This window comes from Clupea harengus, chromosome 4 (assembly GCF_900700415.2).
Source record: "Clupea harengus chromosome 4, Ch_v2.0.2, whole genome shotgun sequence".
In the NCBI taxonomy this organism is placed as follows: Eukaryota; Metazoa; Chordata; class Actinopteri; order Clupeiformes; family Clupeidae; genus Clupea; species Clupea harengus.
The window spans coordinates 2,218,239-2,231,164 of record NC_045155.1 but is presented as its reverse complement, the minus strand read 5'-3'; the positions used below and the strand labels follow the sequence as shown (position 1 = coordinate 2,231,164).

Below are 12,926 nucleotides of genomic sequence, written 5' to 3'. Positions count from 1 at the left end.
TTCTTTTAAGTAAAATATTATGTATTGTTACACTAGGTCTCTATTGCTCGTAGCTTGACTGTTCTCTCCCTTGTATGTCGCTTTGGACAAAAGCGTCTGCTAAATGACAATGTACATTTAAATGTAAACTAGACCCGGTCCCCTGGAGATGAAATTGCACATCCACTGAGTGTTTATATTTAAAATGCATTTATTTCTTTTACAAGAGAGCAGACAGAAATAAATGGAAGGAGAAAGAGGGAAAGGGAGGGAGGGAGTGGGGCAGCTGTATATAAAGAGATGCAACCTCTGGCGTCGTCAAAAAATATGTACAATTCAAAATTATATCCATACAAAACATGCCACATAGAATAAAAATGATCATTTATTTATCTGCCCTAAAAGGAGCTCTGCTGTACAGATGCGACATCTTAAAAAGTAGGTTAAGTTTAAAAAAACCAACTTCAGCCGTTTCATTTTATTAAATTATAAAGATATGCAGAGAGAGAAAAAAACTTAAATTAGGATATTTAAACAAACAAGGTAAGAACAAAATCGCAGGCTGAAATCCAGTGAGAGCCAATGTGTTTTCCTTTATATTATGGTCTTCCCTTGAAAACATAAAAATATATATATATAGCTATATCGCTACTTCTGATACTCATTTTAACATCTAACCTTTAAAGAGAAGTACTCCATAAAATGCTGAGTGCAATTCTTTCTTGGGTAAATATGGGGGATACTGTAGAATATCAATTCATAACATACATTAGGCTATGTAGCCAATTCACAAGCTCTATATATATATAACTATATATATATATGTATGTATGTATATATATGAACACATTCACTTCTAGAGGGAAGAAATCATTACTCGAAAACAAACAAAAACAAACACCAATCATATCAAAACTATCTTCAAAAGTTTTAAGATTTGCCATTTACTGAGTCTAATAATTCCAATGTTGCCCAATTCAAGGACAGGTTATCTTCTGAAGTTTACAAGCAGTAGCATAAATAAATCAAAAGTAGAAACATAGGGAGAACAATATTACATAAATACACAATCGCTATGCACCATTTCACTGCTTTTCCCCTTGAAGTATAATTAAATCAGCACAACTTTCAAACAGTTCCCCCTCGGATACACGTTTCAAATTCACCTCAACCACTCATCTATGTCACTGGTGAAGACAAGAAATCCAGCACACGTTATTTCTTTCATTTTTTGTGTTTTTTTTTTTTTTGTGTTTTTTTGTCAAACTGTTTGTGGTGGTATAGCAAAAAACGCTAATAGAAAAAACACATAAATGCAAAAAAACACTCTGGTTCATATACATATCAGGATAGTACTTTGTTTTGCAATTTTACATATATTTATATATATATACACACACATTTAATCTTTCTGATAAAACGATATCCAGTGGTTGATTCGTGTTGATTTTATTTCTCTACAATTTGATTTTTATTGATTAAAAAGGGGCTGGAGTTTTTTTACCCCCCGATCATATTTACAGTTTGTACATTTTGCATTTTTCCATTATTATTTAATATGAGGTCCTAAGTCAGAGGGAAGAGGAACATAAAGTAAGCATGGCGCTCAGGAGGCTTCTTTCAAGAGACTCCTTACCGTGAAGACTTTAAAATTCTGTTTTTTGTTTTTAAATTACTTTCCTTAAAAATGTTTAAACAGGAATAGAAAGTAAATGCCCTTTTATAGTCTCTCTCTGCCATTGCTTGTAGCCGTTCAGAAGGAAGGTGTGTGTGTGTGTGTGTATATATGTGTGTGTGTGTGTGTATATATGTGTGTGTGTGTGTGCAAGGACCGTGCTACCACTATCAAAACCACAAAACAAGGAGGGGGAAAAAAAACACACACACACTGGCTTGGCTGTGGCAGAGAAAGACTCACTACAGTAAGTATACAACAGTCAACTAGAACAGAGGAGGCGGCATACTGCTGTAGGAGTATGTTGAGGGGATGGTGACGTGACATGACACAGCATGGCTGGCAGGGTGATGGTTCTACAGAATGCGAGATCACGCTCTCAAACTCAATAGTAGTCTTGCATCATCAGTTACAAAGGGCCTGAGGTGGTCAGGCGTACACAGTCTCACTTGAGGTTAGAACCATGATCAGAAAGCAAGAGAGGAGGAGGAGGAGGAGGAGGAGACATTTCAAAGTGCACCCATGATTCAATAGGCTGTGGAACCTGTCATTCACATCATTAGCTTCGCCCTCTGCGACAAGACAAGTCCATTTCTATTGTGCGTTCACACTGAATAATAATAATAATAATAATAATAATAATAATAATAAAAAAAAGCATGATTGCTAGATTTAGAATTTTTTTGCAAAAGCGTGGAAGAAAACACAACAAGATCAGCTACATGAGATGCTCAAGATGGTGGGGGTGCGTGGGGGGGGGGGGGGGGCGGGGCAACTCATAACACCCGTCACTCTGTGATGCGATCACATCACCATTAATGCTTCATGATTATATCCAAAAGTCCTGCTCGTGTAGAGGCTTTATCATAGATAGCAAATGTGGCTCACTACTGTAAATTACTAAAAAGCGAAAAAACCAATACAAACAAAAATGCATTTATATAGACTGATACGATGAGGAGCAAACCTGCTGCTTAAGTTTCCCTGCTTATCCGAGAAGGCATTCACCATGAGAACATTCCTACCTTCCCCTTTCCACAGTAGCACTTAACAGTTTTTTGTACAAAGCAGTCACTTCCCACAAACTCAATGAGGTAGACTGGGGTCAAGCTAACCCACCTTGAACTCCATACAAATAAAACATCTGGTGCCTTTTGTGAAGCCACAGGTCAATATTATCTCAATTATTCTTATATTATCTTACATCTCTTCCATCGAAAGATACACAGTTCTGTGCGGAGCCCCTCCAGGATTGTCTTGCTGATATCCTAGTTGATCTTCATCTTCATTGATGACTTGGTGGGAGAGTGTTGAACTGGGGCGGGAGAGTGTTGCACTGGGGTGAGGGGGGGAGGGGGAGGGAGGAAGAAAGACAGACCAACGAGGAGAGAGAAAAAAAAAAAAAAGATACAATAGGTCCAAGTGAAAGTCTTATTAGTTCATCTGAGTAATTGAAATGGCTTTAAAAAATCAACGGCCTTCGACTTATTACTACCCTACAAATGCACTGATGTGATCTCTAAAATCAGGGCGCTTTCCGTAGGTGTGAAAAGGAAGGATTCCAGCCAGTCAGTCGGTCAGTCAGCTAGCTTATTATGGGAGAGCAATAAAGGAAGTAGAGGTGCTTTTGGCAGGCAAGGTTTTTCTGTTATTGGTGGTGGTGCTATAGTTTATTCCATAAGTCATAAAACAGAAAAACAAAACAAAACAAAACAAAAAAAAAATCTGCTCAAGCATGGCCAGCACTGCTGCTTGCACAGACAGGTGGCATCTTCCAAGGGTTTCCTCCCTTCAGGCCTTTGGCTCCTGGGGGGGGAGAAATGCAAAGTCTTGTCTTTCAGTGAAGGGAGGGGAACCCTTTTGGCCCCCGGCCTTGAGTCTGAGGACAACTTATGAACTGAGTGATGAGCAGGGTCCGACAGGCTTTGGCGCAGGGGTGTGGTTCCTGACGCTCCACCCTGTTAGTTCATCCATTTTCTGCAGTTCCAAGCTCCGCAGTGGCAGGGGATCTTGTGCTGATCGTCCTCAAAGTCAAACTGATAGTCATAGGTCAGCTAGAGTGGGAGGCAGAGGGATAAGATAAGAAGATCATTTAGGCCCATGTTTGCTTAATGCACTGAAGTTTAAAATGTTGGTCCAAGCCACCTAATTAAAACACAGGCTCTAAAATGATTGATTTCTAAGTCACTCACCTCCTCGCCCTTGGGAATTCGGCGACTGGAGATGATTATGATCTTGTCCTCTTTGTCAAAGGTCACCACCTCAGCAACACAGTTGGGTGCACAAGAGTGGTTCACATAGCTTGAAAAAAAGTCAAGACGACAAGAGTTTATTTACAAGGAGTCATGTAATGTTGCCCTTTGGGACGAGTGAACAATCTGTCAGACAGGCGGAGGAGCGGACACTCACCGGGCAGGCCCACCGGTAATGGTGGCGTCGATCACATTCTCGTTGTTGATGCGGAACATGTAGATCCCACGGTTCTAGAGAGGAACACCCAACAAAATCAGGGGTAAAGGGGTTATCCACACTCCTCTGCAAATTGAAACATTTCAAAAGAAGGTCATGGGAAACAAGATCGAACCGGTCTCGTTCATTTAAGTAAACCATCTGAAATCCAAATTTTGGCGGACATGTTGCTTTTCTAATGGCTTGTTTTGTCTTACCGCCTCCTCGTAGACTTTCTCCCGACGGTTGGCCACTTCATTGCGGATGATTGTGCCGATGTATTCAATGACCATGGTGTGTTTCTCCAGGTCTTTGGCGGCGTACAGACCCAGTCCCTGGATGCGCGAGCGGGCCAGATAGACGTTGTTTTTCCACTCGGTCTTCAGACGCCGGTACTGAGACGACTTGGAGTGGACAAACTGCTTGCTGTAGGGGGTGTTGGTCTCCCCAGTGAAGGTGCTCTGATAGGCTTTTGACATGCTTGTGCTGTTCAGGGTGTGGGGCCTGGAAATGACAAAAAAACACTCAAGTTAACTCACTTGGTAATACTTAAGCATGCAATAAGAACCTTGATCTAAAAACACACTGGACATTCTGGATTGTTGCTTGTGTAGACTATGCTCCATGTGCCACCAGGGTTCTACTGACTCTCTGCACTCTCACCTCTTGCAATGGGACAGGATCTTGGGCTCAGAACGAGCGCAGCCGCTGGGGTTGATCATGAGCGGCAGTTCCATCAGAGGGTGACGGCCGTAACGGAACACGTAGTCCTGGCAGTTCTCCACTCCAGGTAGCTGGTTGGCATACACACACACATACGAAGACTCGCGTTAGATCTTGAGGGGCACGCCAGCACCCCCGAGACTGCAGCTTTAGTGCGGAATAATAAAGCATGAACTGTAGTCTTTTTTTACTTACGGATTCAGTGATGCGCATGACTGCGTGTATCCGGAGGCCATACATTTCCTCTCCCTTCACGTGGTCAGTGAAGAGCTTCAGCATGCCCGCCTCCTCACGCAGCTTGGCCACCCGCTGCACCACCGTACCCCAAATGTCTGTGGGCACAAGATGATCAGATTTCCCCATCAGCCAACTAGCCTTACTCAATTTCCACTCAACTATGCACACAATCATCATTCAAGCTGAGCATATCTTGGCTGCCACATGTATTCTAGGTCAGGCAAGTTCTCCGAATAATTATTGCAATCTGCCTACAATATGCAATGCCGACATTCCAACACAATATTCACAACAGCCCAGTGATTTAAAGTCGAGAGGCAACTATACTGGTGACAATACGCTTAACAGAAGACAGTCCATACCATCAGGGCTGCTGTCGTTGAAGTGCAGATCCTCCTGGCCCCGCTCCAGCACCCGCACCTCAAACACCGGCCTGCCGTCGGTTTCACTGATGCGGCAGCGGTACCGGCAGCGCTTGTTAGGAACCCGGGTGCTCCAGTAGATGCGCGTGGCCTCATAGCCCACCGGGAAGATGGCGGTGGCCGAGTGGAAGATGGCCATCTGTGAGGGCAGCAGCTGGCCCACGGCGTGGAAGATGAGGCCGCCCACGCGGAACATGTAGATGCGGTCGCCACGCTGCAGGATGCTGGCGATCTGCTTCACCTCGTCCCGTTCGATGTAGACGCGGCGGTAGACGGCGAAGGTGCTCAGCTCCTCCTCGCTGGGGCCCTTCAGCTTGTGCTGCGTGCACAGCATGGTCTTGTCCTTGAAGAACATGCAGCGGGCGCGGATGGCGCAGGCAAAGTGGTAGACGTTGGGGCAGCGCAGGCGGTTGCAGCTGTTGGTGGCGCCGGTCTTCTGGCAGTAGGCACAGCGGGTGCGCAGGCCGCGGCGCAGTGCCACCTCCACGTTCATGAGCGCGCCGCCCTGCGTCTCGTACACCTCGGTGGACCACAGCGCGCAGTTCAGGTGCACCCACAGGTCCACGTCGATGTTGAGCAACCGGGCGGGGCCGTCGGTGGAACCGTCGCCCTCCTCGTGGCAGAAGCAGCACTTGCGCTTGTCGCGCGGCAGCTTGTTGGGCCGCAGCGTGATCTGCAGGCGCTCCATCAGCTCCGACACCTCCCGGCTGTTCTCCTTCTTGGAGCCGCCCTTGCGGATGGTGATGACCATCTGTAGCCTCTTCCAGCGCAGGCCCTTCCACTTCTTAATCTTTGGCTTGATCTCCAGATCGTCGCCCGACAGCGGCCGGCTGCGCGGCTTGATCAGTTTGGGGGACAGAGTCAGGCTGAAGGAGATATGGGACTGTATGGGAGTGGCCAATGGTTCCTGCTTGGGGACAGGAGAGGTTAAAGCAGCAGCAGCAGCAGCGGCGGCGGCCTCGTCCCCACTAGGAGCAGCTGGAGGCTGGTCAGGGGGGCGGATGGGCTCCTGCTCAGGCTCGGTTTTAATGATGATTCCAGCAGGGCTCACGGGAGGAGCTGGTGACGGGGATCTGGGTTGGGCAGGAGGAGCATCCACAGGTGGGGCAGAAGCTGCCTCTGGATCAGCATCAGAGGTCGTCTCTGGGGCAGGGGTAGGGGCAACAGCAGGGGCAGGAGCAGGAACAGGAGCAGGTGGCGTTGGCGGTGGTGGCGGAGAGGGAGACGGGGGTGGGGATTCCTCAATGGGGAACACAGGGAGGTGACGCACATCCAGGTCAGACACATTGGTGGTGTAACAGTGCTGCGCTGGTCTCTCCTCTTCCTCAGAGCACTCCTGAAGGAGACGGACAGAACACGGGGAAAGTAAATACCTTTAATTCTGTTACAGATTCTAGTCCTGGTACATCCGCTGGTGCTCCAAACTACCACTGCTGCTTCTACTTGACATTTTCGAATGAAACCTCACCTGTTTGATGAGAGCCAGGATGTCGATTTGCTTCTTCAGAGTGCACCCAGGCAGAGTTACGTCATACTGCCTCACCCACTCTGCATCCTGGTCTCCATCCACAGCGCCAGGCTTCAAACACAGGGCTCCTGAAATGTGGAATTCAGTTTGAAACTCTTAATTTGATGTCGGTAGGACAAGCCAGAATCCCCAACAGAAATCACCACATCACAATTTTGAATGGCCGCCCCAGGTGTTCACATACCCTTGGAGCAGGGTTTTACATTAGGCAATGTTGGCCTGACAGTGCAGACATACCAGACAAGCAAAAAAAGGGGTACGGTTTACTCGCATAATCAAAGTCATTTGTAAGATGAGCACTAATTTAAAAACAATTATTCATGAATGTTCTCAGTTTGAATTAGTTTATCAATATGAATTTTTTTTAAATCTGGATATATGAGGACACAAATGGACCATCAAACAGGTATGTAAATAGATATAAGCCCCGAGAAGGACAAAAATAATGGCTACAGTCTACATAGGTATTCTTTTAATTAACACCAAACAGGAACGTTATGATGCGTGCTTAAGAAAACACAGTATCTACTAAAACACTCTTAACACTCTTTATACAAGACGGTGATGAGGGAGGAACAAAGACGTGGATTAAATTACCTGGATTAGAGGGATCGGGACCTTTTCCGGGTCCAGCTCCTCCAGCTCTGCCTGGACTTTGGGGGAAGGTCACCTCATAGGAGCTTGGAATCCGCATATGCAGAAGCTGGGCCACAGCCACCATGACTGTATTCAGATTCTACGCAGAGAAAGGTTACAGTGAGAACAGGTGCTTTAGCTGCTGCCAAACTGAGAATATAATAGCCTAACTGAGAATATAATAGCCAAACTGAGAATATAACAGCCAAACTGAGAATATAATAGCCAAACTGAGAATATAATAGCCAAACTGAGAATATAACAGCCTAACTGAGAATATAATAGCCTAACTGAGAATATAATAGCCTAACTGAGAATATAACAGCCAAACTGAGAATATAACAGCCAAACTGAGAATATAATAGCCCTAAGGAGTTCTGTACCTTGGCTGCAGCAGCAGACAGTGTGAATGTGACCGACACCTCGTTGTTCTTAGCTTTGTCCCACGGACCAGTTGCGGAGACCACCTTCCCATCTACCGCCTCAAATGGCTTTGTTTCTGGAAAAACTACACAGAAACCCAACAGATTTAATTACATGCAGACCAGCCAGTTGATGCAAAGGAACCATATATTACAGCAATACATTTTTTTTTTTAAGCACAGACTGATCTGATGGTTTCCAGACATACTAGGTATGGCAGCACGAGGTATGATTGGGATGGTCGGGGAAATCGCTCTCTCATTCTCCTCCTCTTTGGGCTCCAGCAGAGGGAACCTCGGGATGTCTTCGCCGATCAGACTCTCGGGGGAAGATGCCGGAACTATGCCATCGAAGGCATCACTGTCGTCATCACTCTCCATTCTGAAAAAAAAAAAAAAAAAAAAACAACAAGCATGCCCTTTTAGGTTCAGAGGCAGAACGTATTGCACACAAAAGAGAATACTTACTCCATGGAATTCAAACAACATGAATTTCAGTCTGTGCCGTACCTGATGTCCTCGTTCTGGTTGTGAGGTGGAGTAGGTAGGGCCGCCAGTATGTCGACACTCTTTACCTCCTCAGCCACAGAATCTAAAGAGAAAAATAAAATAAAAAAATCACTACATCATACCATGGTTCTCCATTAGATAACCTTCACTGAAATACAAAAATCGTGCGTAGCCTTATCCTTACCTATAGTGTTTTCAGTTGCTTCGGTCTCCTTTTTATCCTCAGAGAGCTCCTCTACGGCTGTCACACCATTCAGCAGCTTGTGCTGCACAGAGGGTGGTGGAGTAGGGGGCAAGGATGATGGTGGTGTTGGTGGGTTACTGAGGTTATTCTACAAAGATCAGACAATTGGCATAAAAAAAAAATTTGCATCAATGAAAACCCAGAGAGTCCTTACCAACAAGACGAAAAATCACTGAGTACTTGCAGCTAGGTCATACCTTGGTAAGAAGCTGAGAATAATAATCAGGGATGTTGTCAAGCACAGCATTCCCAAAGCCACCCTTCAATTGGGCCTTGCCATTGGCTGGGCTGCTGCCAAAAGGGGCAAACAGATCCAGGCTGGCCGTGATGGCGGGCTCCATCAGGGGGAGGAGGGAGAGGCCCTGGATGTTGAGAGGAAAGCACCACAGGAATCAAAAAGTCATCATAAACGTAATCTCTTTGCTGTTAAGCACTTTGTTTGTTATGACATTGTTTTGTTATGAAAGGTGCTATACAAATAAAGTTTATTATTATTAGTAGTAGTATTATTATTATTATTATTATTATTATTATTATTATTATTATTAAAGAAAGGCAAATATACATTTCAATATTTTCAGACAATGGAATTAATTTCCATGTCTTATACACTGATGGGGTGAGAGTCCAACTCACTTGCTTCAGCTGCTTCATCAGAGCCTCTGTGCTTTTTCCAACCTCTTCCTTTTTTGTCTTCTTCCTGGAGTTTGGACCACGTTCCCCAGCTTTATTAGTCCGCTTGGCTTTGACGACAGGAGGCCTCTTTGTTATAGACTGAAGGTCCTGTGAAGGAACAGTGGTGGTTAAAGAAATGCATCCGAGAGGGTGATAAAGAAGTTATATACAAAACACAAAATCGGAGTGTGTAGCTCTCCCATACCTCCATGTTGCGTGGCGTCCCCTGAAGCTTCTGCTCCAACAAGGCCAGTTTGCTGTTGATATGTCCATTGATCTCATTATGGATGCCTTCAGAGGGTCTCTGGGCGGCAAGCTGCAGGTTCTTGGTTCTTAGGAGCTTCTGCAGTAGTTGTTGACCCGTTTCGGTTCTGGGCATGTGGGATCCAGGGTCTCCTGAAGCGTTAAGGTACCCACTGACGGGCTCACCAGATGCCTCCCGCTTGACGATCCCCGTGTGGGCGACACCACCCCCATCTGTGTCACACTGCACCTCCTTTGGCTCTTGTTTGATGTTCTGAAGAGTCATCTTGCAGAGAACTCCTTCACTGGACCCGGGGGTCTGCTGTGTGACACCATCCATAGGATGTGCTCCTGGTCGGAGCAGCTGAGGGTTCTGTCCAAAATGAGGGGAAGGCCCGTTCAGCGGGGTGGTTTGTCTTACCTCACCGCCAGAACCATGGAGCTCTGACTTGAGACCTGACAGATCTTGGAGAGTCTTAGCCAGAGGTGTTCTTAAAGGGGAGGCTGATGCCATGTTTGGATTGAATGGACTGTTTTTCCCAGCCCCACCATCCACTCTGGCCGGCGAGGAGAGGTTAGACAGACAGGGAGTGCCCGGGTTGGATCTTATTCGTGCGGGGCTTGCATCAGATTCTTGTTTCTGTCCAGTGGAACCTGCCGGTGAGCCTCCTGCGTGAGAAGGTGATGCCTGGAACGGACTCATGGCCGTGGCCATCTGTTGTTGCTGGGAATGCTGCTGGTATTGTTGGCCCTGGGCAGGAGAAGTTTGGCGCATGAGAAGGGCCTGGCGTTGCTGGGCTGAGGGGTCTACGGGGGAGCCCACGCCAAGTGACGGGTGGGGAGACATGGGTCTGACCATACGGCCCTGAAGAGAGGCTCGAACCTGTCCCATCATAGCCCGAGGCAAAGGCACCTGGCCTCTCATCATCTGTTGCTGCTGGGCCTGCTGCTGTTGTTGTATCATCTGTTGTTGCTGAACAGTGAGTCCATACTGAGGAGAGGCCCCTTGCTGTGACGGTTGCTGCTGTGGCATGAGACCCTGCTGGAACTGCTGGCCCACACCTGCAGGCTGGCCCATCCCCCCTGGTTGCTGAGGTGATCCTACCAACCCTGGTTTCCCTGGTATTCCATAGTGAAGCTGTTGCTGACCTTCAAGGCCAGGCATCCGAGGCCCAACTTGCTGTACCTGGCCTTGCATGGCTTGGGGATGCATCTGTCCCTGGACCTGTCCCTGGGCCGCAGACATCCTCATCATCTGGCCCTGCCGCTGAGCAATCATCTGGTGGATGTGCTGGATTTGCTGTTGTGGTGTCAGGTGACGCAGCTGAGGGTTTTGGGCAATGATGGCCTGGATGTTAATAGGAGTTCTTATTTGTCCAGTGGGAGCTACAGGCCTCTGGCCCATCATCTGCTGTTGGCCCCGGCTCATCATGTCAATCTGTCCCATCATGGCCTGTTTCTGCTGCTGCTGGACTAGCAGGGCTTGCTGCTGCTGCTGTACATTAGGATGAGCGGCCATTCCTGGCTGAGTTTGACCTGGGTGGATCTGTACCATGGGATTCTGTAACTGCACCGTTCCATCAGGCTGCTGCTGGTTGATGGCATCCTGTGGCTGCTGCATGATATTCTGGACAACCTGCTGCTGCTGCTGCTGCTGTTGTTGTTGTTGTTGTTGTTGCTGTTGCTGCTGCGCTTGTTGTTGGGCAATGAAACACATTTGTTGGCCTTCCTGCTTGATAGTGACCAACTCAGGCCTCTCAGGGTTAACGGAGGGTTGCCTCTGAAGAGAGAGCTGTACCTGCTGCTGCTGCTGCTGCTGCTGGGTAACAGCTTGCTGGTTGCTTACGAAACCTTGCTGCTGCTGCTGCTGAAGCCCAGACGATGCAGGGCTTTGAGACATTTGTTGCTGTGGTACCTGCTGTTGCTGTTGCTGCTGGCCCACGTAATTAGGAGTTTGCTGCTGCTGCTGTTGTGCTACAGCTCCTTGCACATCTCCAGGATGTCCTTGTTGCATCTGGCCAGGTATTGAAGGTCCCATCTGTTGAGATGAGGTTTTGGGACTCAGAATTCCTCCCTCTTTGGCTGTTGAAGACTGAGGGTCTTGGGAAAGCCCAGGCATTCCTTGCGGTAAACCCTCTGTGGCCCCTGGTATTTGGGAGGGCTGGGCATTTGCAGATGGAGGCGTTCCTACCACTCTCTGGGGTTCTGACGGGCTCAGTGGTGTTTGTAGTCTCTGCTGTGACGCTTGCTGTTGTTGTTGTTGTTGCTGTAGTTGTTGTTGTTGTTGTTGTTGCTGTAGATGCACAAGGTTTTTTTGCTGCTGCTGCTGAGAGAGGAGCATACGCTGTGCCAAGATATTCTGCTGCTGCTGCGGTGTCAGCTGACCCTGCGGGCCTGCGAGAGCCAGCTGGGGTCCAACTGGTCCCTGCTGGCCCATCATCCCCTGCGGCCTCTGCTGCACCATCTGATTTCCCACCATCATGTTCTGAGCCTGTGGCATGGGCTGGCCCATGGGGTTCTGCTGTGGCATCGGCGAGACCACTTGGTTTGCCATCATGCCCTGAGGAGTCTGCATTAGACCCGGCTGATTCTGTTGGTTAGCCATCAGTCCTTGCTGCAGGTTGGGAGCGCTTTGAGCCATTAATGGATTGGCCATCATTCCTTGTGCTTGTTGTGGAACCAAACCACCCTGTTGCTGCTGGGCGATCATCCCAGGCTGATGACTCTGAGGTGGCATCGGCTGCTGTCCCATCATCAACTGCTGCTGCTGCTGTTGCTGCTGCTGCAGCTTCTGAACCATCTGCATCCGTTGCTGAAGCTGACGCTCGTGTAAAAGCCTTGGGTCAGCCCCCTGAAACCCTGGAGCCTGCGGGAAGAACCCTCCGGGGGCGCCAGGCTGAGGGGCTCCCAGGGCTCCAGGGTGAGGCGGCTGGGCGCCCATGAAAGGCTGTCCCTGCGGCATTCTCACGGGCATACCTCCTCCTTGAGGAACATATCCAGGTGGTTGGCCCATCATTGGTGTTCCTTGCTGGCCCATCATGACTTGCCCTGGCATCTTCGAGAGGGGCTGTGGAGTTTGGGTGGATGGCCCCGCGGGCAGCAGTCCAGAACCTTGCTGGTGCTGCTGCTGCTTGCTTCGATACTCCGCAATCAGGTTAGTGTGTTCCTTCTGCTGTTTTCTCAC

At 48.0% G+C, this 12,926-nt stretch overlaps 1 protein-coding gene across 1 annotated transcript in view; it reads right to left on the bottom strand.

Moving 5' to 3' along the window:
• Nucleotides 1–450: 450 nt before the first annotated feature.
• The window catches only part of kmt2d (lysine (K)-specific methyltransferase 2D), a 37,916-nt gene continuing 25,440 nt past the window's right edge, over nucleotides 451–12,926 (bottom strand). Inside the window, 16 exon segments of the mRNA XM_031565740.2 lie at nucleotides 451–3,708; nucleotides 3,847–3,955; nucleotides 4,064–4,137; nucleotides 4,321–4,606; nucleotides 4,766–4,896; nucleotides 5,021–5,157; nucleotides 5,425–6,820; nucleotides 6,953–7,080; nucleotides 7,610–7,748; nucleotides 8,032–8,156; nucleotides 8,280–8,452; nucleotides 8,581–8,662; nucleotides 8,765–8,912; nucleotides 9,022–9,186; nucleotides 9,461–9,607; nucleotides 9,705–12,926. Of these exon segments, the coding sequence (XP_031421600.2) occupies nucleotides 3,616–3,708; nucleotides 3,847–3,955; nucleotides 4,064–4,137; nucleotides 4,321–4,606; nucleotides 4,766–4,896; nucleotides 5,021–5,157; nucleotides 5,425–6,820; nucleotides 6,953–7,080; nucleotides 7,610–7,748; nucleotides 8,032–8,156; nucleotides 8,280–8,452; nucleotides 8,581–8,662; nucleotides 8,765–8,912; nucleotides 9,022–9,186; nucleotides 9,461–9,607; nucleotides 9,705–12,926 (6,555 nt within the window). The 3' untranslated portion in view covers nucleotides 451–3,615.